This window comes from Photinus pyralis, unplaced genomic scaffold (assembly GCF_008802855.1).
Source record: "Photinus pyralis isolate 1611_PpyrPB1 unplaced genomic scaffold, Ppyr1.3 Ppyr1.4_LG2, whole genome shotgun sequence".
Classification (NCBI taxonomy): Eukaryota; Metazoa; Arthropoda; class Insecta; order Coleoptera; family Lampyridae; genus Photinus; species Photinus pyralis.
Window position 1 is genome coordinate 52,983,148 of NW_022170403.1, and position 9,518 is coordinate 52,992,665.

General features: G+C 39.3%; 1 protein-coding gene across 1 annotated transcript; it reads left to right on the forward strand.

Annotated features, from left to right (window-relative positions):
• The first annotated feature begins 342 nt into the window (after positions 1-342).
• On the forward strand, positions 343-1,200 carry LOC116164099. The gene has a single exon (XM_031478226.1). It carries the CDS (start codon positions 343-345, stop codon positions 1,198-1,200), a length of 858 nt encoding a protein of 285 aa, XP_031334086.1.
• Positions 1,201-9,518: the final 8,318 nt, after the last annotated feature.

The window sequence follows — 9,518 nt, forward strand, 5'->3', positions numbered from 1 at the left end:
ACTTTAGAAATTGCTGTTGTACAAACTGGAACTTACTGACTAGCTTTATTATGAACTTGTGGCGATCCATGGGTGGATCTGGAACAGTTGTTTTTTAGTTTTCATGGTGATAATTTGAATGTCATTTAATCAAATATAAAAATGTTATTAGTGTTATTTAATTCTATTCTAAACGCTGAATAATGACTACACTACATTGGTGACCCTCGATAAACAACACACCGTCATTAAGAAACAAGGAAAATAACAGTTATTATCTACTGACAGGAACAGGCATACAGTTATATCTCCATAAACGTCATATAAATCAAACAGTAAAACGTTTGCATTTTTACGTTTAAAATGGCAAATAACAATGATGCGTCCGAAACGAATACTCCAATCTTACCGCCAAGTACATCGACTTCTGTTACGAGCACAGCTATCGAGAAAATTACAGTCAAACCACCCGTATTTTGGGAGGAAGATCCAGCCTTGTGGTTCAAAGTGGTAGAAGCCCAGTTCGAGCTATCGCGCATAACTGCAGATACCACAAAATACTTTACAGTCGTAGCTGCATTAAGTCAAAAAGCACTAAAACTGGTAAGCGACATTATCACATCACCACCAGAAAACCATAAATTTGATACACTTCGAAATGCACTTATATCCCGCCTCACGGAATCGGAAGATGCGAAGTTACAAAAACTGTTACGCGATCTTGACTTGGGCGATCGTAAACCAACTCAGTTACTCAGAGAAATGAAGACGCTATCTGGTACCAGCATCTCCAATGAGTTGCTAAAGAAACTGTGGCTACAGCGACTTCCCCAACAAGTACAAGTAGTTTTAACAATTAGCTCTGAATCGTTAGACAATTTGGCCGTCATGACCGATAAAATTGTTGAAACATATTCTAACTCGGTAGTAACAGAAGTCGCCACACGTGAAGTGCAATCAAATTCATCACGCATGAATACCCATCATGAAACCGATTTAGATAAGAAATTAGAAGAATTCAAACGCGATATTTTTCGTGAGCTGAACAAACTTCGTGGACACAAGAACTCCATTCCGCGAAACAGATCGAAAAGCAGAACGAGGGAACGATCTAATGCTACTCCACCACCGGAGGGATTGTGTTATTACCACCGCCGTTTAGCAGAAAGGGCAAAGAAATGCACAAAACCATGTGCATTTGAAACAACTGCGGAAAACTAACAGGTCCGTCCCAAATAGCGGTATGCGACGGTCCCTTCACTCACCGCTTATTCATTTACGACCGGATAACGAGAAACCATTATTTAATTGACACCGGTGCTGACGTTTCCGTAATACCTGCCAATGTCAAAGAAAAAAATGAGTGCAACCGCGGCTCGCCATTATACGCAGCGAATCATTCAACAATCCACACATATGGCACACGTACTAGGTATACGTCTAGAACTAGGCCTACGTCGAAATTTCAACTGGAAATTTATTATCGCGGATGTGAAGAAACCTTAGACCATATAGTACATGAACTGCTAAATGTAACTAAAATATAGTCAAGGACATCGCCTGGGTATGTGAGTTTCAGGGTAAACGAGTCTGTCCGAAGTTGTCCGATTAGGCACGATTTGAGACTGTCAACCTATAAATTAACAAACGTCAATTAATTAATCGCCTAGATATGGCAAAAAAAGCAAACCTGTTCTTATTTGTGGACGTATAGAACATAATCAAGAATATTTAAAGCTTCCCGTACTACGCGGTTACAATAAAAGCTACTCTTTACGCGATCCGAGTGGTGGAGTTTACCTTGAGATTCACATACCCACGACTACAGTGCCCTCTATCCGTGACCACCCATTTTGTATTGAAAGCATAGGGCTAATAGCAGTCCATGTACTATATGGTCTAAGGAAGAAACCCATAATTGGTGCAGATTTTATACATTATTATGGATTAATAGTAGATGTAAAACGACGACGCATCATCGATCCGTTAAGTTCAATTCATTCACTCGCACAAATATCTAAAATCAATACACCATTGTCTCTCACTCCTATCTCAGATAACATAGGCAACCACAGCATCGTAACATTACTACGTAAGTTCAAAGATATAACAGTGGAGAAAATATTTTCGCCCGACACTGTGAAGCATAACGTTACACATGTTATTGAAACTAAAGGTGCACCAGTAACATCAAAAACAAGAAGACTTTCTACGGAAAAACTGAAAATCGCTAAGGATCAATTCGAGTTCATGATGTCCCAAGGAATTTGCCGGCCATCGGATAGCGAATGGGCCAGTCCACTTCAATTAGTTAAGAAAACTAACGGCCAGTGGAGACCCTGTGGAGATTACCGTGGTCTAAATGCGGTCACAGTCCCCGATAGGTACCCCATACCACTCCTAAGTGATTTTACACACAATCTGAATGGATGCAAGATCTTCTCCACACTGGATTTAGTGAGAGCGTATCATCAAATACCAGTTGAACCAAGCGATGTCCCCAAACCCGCCATATCAACACCGTTCGGGTTGTTTGAATTTACTCGCATGACATTCGGTTTGCGAAATGCAGCACAAACATTCCAACGGTTTACACACTCGGTTTTACGCGGATTAGATTTTTGTTTTTCTTACATTGACGACATTTTAATCGCTTCTACAAACGAAGTAGAACATCTGAAACACATGGAACAAGTTTTCCAACGTCTTCAACAGTATGGCCTTGTCATCAACACAGGAAAGTGCGTATTTGGGCAACCCGAAGTTACGTTTCTCGGACATTCTGTTAATGAGAATGGAATTGGACCGGCACAGGGACGTGTACAAGCCATCGTAGATTATAAACCACCACAAACCGTTAAGGACCTAAGAAGATTCCTAGGTATGCTGAACTTTTATAGAAAGTTTTTACCGCACGCTGCTCGAAACCAAGCACCACTCACTGATCTTTTGAAAGGTTCTACAAAAAACGACAAAACTAAGATAGAATGGTCCACCAGCTGTCGCACAGCATTCGAAGAGACCAAACGACAACTAGCAGAAGCAACAGTTTTGGCTCACCCAATGCCCGAAGCTAAACTAGCAGTAATGGTAGACGCATCGGACATAGCGATTGGTGCAGTCGTCCAGCAGGCAGTACGAGGCCATTGGCAGCCCCTCAGTTTTTTTTCCGCAAAACTTACCGACACGCAACGTCGATACAGCGCATACGACAGGGAATTATTGGCAGCGTATTCAAGCATTAAACACTTTCGACCCATAATAGAAGGCCGTCCGTTCACATTATTTACGGATCACAAGCCGCTCACATATGCCTACCGACAAAAACCGGAGAAGGCATCCCCAAGACAACAGAGACACCTCGATTTAATGTTCCAATTCACCACAGATATCCAACATATTTCGGGTAAAGATAACGTGGTAGCGGACACACTTTCGCGAGTGGAACAATTATCAATTCCTAGTACCCGTTGCAGACATCCGAGCAGAAACAGTAGCTCGTGCCATATTTGACAATTGGATAACACGATTCGGGACACCAACTACTGTTGTCACCGACCAAGGTCGCCAATTTGAATCGGCCTTATTTTCTGTACTCGGTAAATTAATAGGATTTAAACGACAACGCACAACTGCATACAACCCGCAAGCCAACGGTCTCATCGAGAGATGGCATAGGACTTTGAAGATCGCAATCACATGTCACAACCAGCAGAACTGGACACGGATACTTCCGATTGTCTTGTTAGGACTACGCACGGCATTCCGCGAGGACTTCAATTCAACGTCGGCAGAACTAGTATATGGAACAACTATAAATTTACCAAGTTGCTTCGTAACCTGCGACCAGAGCTCTCAATCAGTACAATCAGAGTTTGTGGTACAATTACGCAAACATTTCAATGAAATGCAACCCATTTCTGCGACCAACCACGCCAGACAATCCAACATCTTTGTGTTTCGAGAGTTGTCTAGCTGCTCACACGTACTGGTAAGGAAAGACTACGTACGATCTCCATTACAAGCGCCATACGAAGGCCCCTATGAAGTGCGAGATCGAAATGATAAATATTTCACTATGGAAGTTAAAGGCAAACTCAGACATGTTTCCATCAACCGACTAAAACCATACTTTTGCGAGAGTAATGATTACACTCAAACTTCCTCACATTCTGACCCGACACCGCATAGTTTCATCGAAGTGCCAGATAAACCTAAGGTGAGATTCGCAGATACCCCAATGATCACAAACGCGGGAAGAATTGTCAAACCAACGAACAAATCGCTGACGTGACGTTAAATCGTGCATTAGCATGCACTGGCGGGGGAGTACTGTGGCGATCCATGGGTGGATCTGGAACAGTTGTTTTTTAGTTTTCATGGTGATAATTTGAATGTCATTTAATCAAATATAAAAATGTTATTAGTGTTATTTAATTCTATTCTAAACGCTGAATAATGACTACACTACAAACTGCATACATAACAGTATATTAAGGCTCTTCTATAGTATGAAAAAACAGCCAAATGTTCTTATGAAATGCTGCTTGATAGTTTAACAAATTGTCGATAGTTCATAGTCTTTGCAATGATGAAGTATAAATTGTCCACAACTCTTGTGCAGATAGTTGAGTGATACAGGGAGGAGGCTCTTTACACATAAACATTTAAAGACCGCCGGGCATACATTCAAAATCATCTGCCTAAGAGTACTTTCCTCCGACAAACCGTTTTCGAGTAATTCGCACTTAAAGTTTTGACATCACCAATGGATATATTTCTTCCAGACGTCCCAATCACCCTGTGTGAGTACTCTCTTCCGACAATCCGTTCTGGAGATACAAGGGAATATATCCGATCACGATAAGTGGTCGAGGAGGAGGACTGTGGTTGGTAGAAAATAATTCCTTTCGTTGAGACTAATGAGACCCCATCCCCCCGGGCGTCGTCACCCACTGGTCTCGAAAAAGAGTCGCCCGGGAAAGTTATAGTTTGCAGAAACCAATTTATTTCTATGAGTTCCATTAGAATACCACGAAGGGTAGAACGTGTGTTACCCCCCCCCCCCCCCATTTTTAAAAGTTTAACTTGGCACCATTGAAGGCATGCATATGCAAAATCTGACACCAATTGGTTGTCGTATGTAAAAGTTATGCACGTTTTACTTTCAAAAACAGCTTCTCAGAAAACAATTCCCTTTAAGACAGAGAAATTTGATGGCCGTCTGGCACACCTTCAAGCAAAAAATTCCAGGACTCTAGGACTATTCCCCTAGAGGTAGTTCAAAACGGCAGAAGTGGGTCCGGACGGACGGACAAACCGCAAACAATAGCACATTTTTTTAGTTCTTAAAAAAATGCGTTAAAAAGTTGGATTATCGGAGTTCATTGGTTAGACCCAAGAATAGAACAATTTTTTTTAATGAATAACAGCCCTTGTAATGTGAGTACAAAAACAATAAGTATCTGCTCATTTTGGAAATGCGAAAATATTTACGACGTCGGTACTTCAAGATATTATTTCCATCTACTACGATAATACAAATATTAACATTGGAAATGTTTATTTTTTTCGTATACGGCTACAAAGTTACAAGTTTTGTTCAAGGTCAAAAGACAATGGTGTCGCATCAAGTGACGATTTTACCGTACACAGCCGTGATCGGTAGGTTCAGCAAAAGTCGCGGATACTGTCTATGCGGTACTAATAAGGCCCAATTGTTTTGATTCCAATCTAAAATTCTCGCGCATCTCCTTTGATGGTATTACACGACGCTGATTATTCAGAAGTCACGTTTAAGACACGAGCGAGCTAGTGAGCGAGTGCAGCAAGTGTTCCGAGTGAATAAAAGTTATTTGTGTTTTACATATATGGCGTTATACAGTTATCATTTCCAATGTCCCTATGGGTGCATGGATTGTGAAATCTGTGAATTAAAACAAGTTGTAAGTCAGCATATGCATGATGAAAGCGCAATTTTGGGAATGTAGATCAGTATTTCATTAGCATAGTTTAAAATTATCGATCTCACGAGTAATCTAACTCAAAATAGACTAGGGCCTAGGTACACATCTACACTATAACAGAAAGCTTTTAGTGAAAATGTAAAGTCTCTAGCAATTGTAATTGCTGAGATCTCAGCCGGGTAGCCAGCCAGCCAGCCAGCCAGCCATAACGAATATAATAGCGTATTTTTTTCAAAAATGTGCTAACAAATAGATTACGGGATTGGATTTGCAGAAAATCAGTTGGAATGTACTGGATGCGGTATTTAATTATTGGTACGTTTAGTTAGAAAGAAAGGTATCGTAGGGCAATTAAAGAAGCTTTTGATGGAGAAATGGCGCAACAAGATATAGAAAAGTTACCAGAAGAAGCTTTACTTGCCAAAAAGTGTGAAACCTAACCTCTTATTTCCAAGGTAGTGAGAAAGAAAACGACGAGGAATAGAAAGCAGCATCACCAGCACAACGTTATGGTAAAGCCTCCTATTATGTTACAAATCAAAGTTTGTATTGCTTAATAAAAACATTATTTTAAATATGGCGAGTCGCTATTGCTATTGGAACCTTCCGTCCCAGCAATCATCCTTGCAGTGGCTCAAAATACTTAACCTTTTCATTTTCTTCCACACCTGACCGTCAATGTACTCCAAAACGTGGAATAATTGCTCCAAAACGGAGGCACCAAATCCAAAATAAGAGGTCAGTTCAGCAATTTAAAAAAACTACCACCTTCAAATGAGGAAGAATGCTTGACTGGAATACTCCACTCTCCTCATGGAGAATAATTTTAGAAAACGCGTTTACAATTAAAGCGAGAATTAAAGAAATGAATATATAATGTTAGAAACTATAATAGAATAGGCCTAATCATTTTATAAAAATTACTTTTCACAAGTTCAAATCGAAAATTATGAACGAACTGTCAGTTTAATCAGTCGACGAGCACCGGTTAAATTTTGCCGTGATTAGTGGCTGCTTGACGGCACCGTTAATGCTAAATCTTTTTTCTGCATACGAATTTTAGCTTAATCGGGGTTTAACAGTTCCGTTAAATTAACTAATTTAATCAAGGCGAATGTCATTTTTTTTATCGAAACAAATGAGTTAACAGCTCCGTTAAGCATTGATTAACGTTTGTGCAATCGGCCCTAAGTGGTCAATGCGGTACATTTTAGCTGGTTTATTCCTAAAAGTATTAACCGAGATTTAGATAATATCAAATAATTTTCGGACGTACTTTATACTGTGCAACCTTTATCAACAGTTCCGCTTTTCAATCATTTTCGGGGAATTGCACATTATGATCGCCTAACCACACTTCAATGTCGTCTTTTTTCCACGAAGTGTTCGGTATCTTCGTGAGCAAATGTGTTATGGCGAGGTGCGTTATCTAACACAATTACAGACGGATTTTCTAAATTCTTCAGTACTTTTTCTTCAAACCAATACACAGCGATTTGATGGTATGGTTTTAAGATCAATCTAACCGCCAAAACGAGGCCTCAAATCGAACGTGAACCTTTTACCTTTGGCATAGTAAAAAAAGGCGATTAATTGAAGGTTTCAAGACTAATAGAATTTCAGTTGAATACAATCTATTTTTTGATTAATTTTTCCTTAATGTAGGGTACACTCCAACACTTAATTTAACCCTTTTCAAGTTAATGTACAATTTAAATGATTTAACACAATTGATTGCCATGTCAAACGTAAATGAAAAGTTTCCTTTTTTATACCCTCGCTTCGCAGAATTATGAATCCAATTTTGTATTCATTTTGTTCATTTACATAGTCACAATAAATGGTTCAACATTAAGGTAAGTTTACAAAGATTACTTTTAAATATTAACCCAAATTCCCTTAATATTCTTCTACTTAATCTTTTTCCAATAAACGTTCGAGCTCATTCATTTTCTCTTCATTAATTTTTCACGCTTTCTAAATGAAAATAAATTCAACATCATTCTGTTACGATTTAAACACGAGTACTACGTAAAGAGTCCTCCAATATATTCCGGAGTTTAAAAGAATTGCAAACTCCATTTCGCATCCCATATAAATCCATTTAGAACCTTTGTAATGAAATAACAATTGAAAATTTATATCATGTTAAGAGTTATAGATACATGTGCTGCAACTTTATTGATTGTCATTGTGAAACGTTTTTAATGTATACATACATCAAAGGCATCTAACTAATGAAACAGCTCAATATTGATTTATTTACCGTATCTATATGACATCTTAAAATGATATCTACAAGATTAGGCAGTATTCGGGCCAGCTCTTGCGGGCGATCGTAGTGAATATAATAGGTACGTGTATGAGATCTTTGCCTAGTGAAATCAGTCATAACTTAATGGCTATATAATACTTCTAACTTCCAGTTATTGATGAGACGGCTTTCTTCAGGTTAGGATTAATACTATCCTCCCTTGAAAAAGTCAGCTTCTACTTAGACGTAAATTTTAATCACCAAATGCACCAGTATAATAGTCTTTTTCTCGTCTCTCTGATTTTCCCAACCGGATAGTTTCTTTTTCTGTAAGGACATTTTCTACGTATTATTAGCGCATTTTTTAAGAATTAAAAAAAATGTGCTATTGTTTGCGTTTTGTCCGTCTGTCCGGACCCACTTCTGCCGTTCCGAACTTCTTCTAGGGGAAATGGTTCTAGAGTCCTGGAATTTTTTGCAGTAGGTAGCCTATACCTTCAAATTTCGCTGTCTAAAAGGAGCCCCCCCCCCACTAATTATTCCCTGAAATGCTGTTTTTGAACGTAGGTACACAAATCGCCCTCCTCTCGCGATATCTTATAATGTCTATGTGGAATATGAGCTCTGCTGTCTCTAAAGTCACATTCGACCGTATGTACAATAATAGACTATATAGTTAACTTAAAGCAATGCGTGTATAGTAAACAACAATTTAATTTTTAATTAATAAACGAATTGTTCTTTGTCAGAGATAGGTCCAGAGCTTGGTCGAGCGTTCTAAAAACCGCTCGAGCGACGAGCGATCTAATTGTCTCAAAAATGCTCGCGAGCATCGATTTGTTTCTCAAAGCGAAACCGCTTACGACTTCCGAGCACTCCTAAAAGTGCTCGAGCGGAAAAAACGCTCAAGAACGGAAAAAGCACTCGGTAGCGGAAAAAGCACTCGCGAGCGGAAAAAGAGCTCACGAGCGGAAAAAAACGTTCATGAGCAGAAAAACCACTCGCAGGCAGAAAAAAAGCGCTCGAGCGCCGAGCTCTTTAATTAAACGCTCGAGTATCGAGCACCAAGCGGCCGCTCCGAAAAGTGCTCGCGAGCGGAGCGCAACGAGCAGTACCCAGCTCTGGATAGGCCTCATGTGTAAGAAATAGAGGAAAAAATTTCAAATTAACCGCCATCTGCCATTTTGTTTTTTTCGCCATTTTGTTTTTTTGGTTAGTTCAAGTTTAATTAAAATTAATTACACATGTGTGTAATTACTCATTACATATGTCTAATTATTTTTATTATACCGTGAATTAAATTAATTGGACCGACATTT

What these genes read in the sequence shown, in the direction of transcription:
- LOC116164099 (XM_031478226.1), top strand. Translation starts at nt 343, where the DNA reads ATGGCAAATAACAATGATGCGTCCGAAACGAATACTCCAATCTTACCG.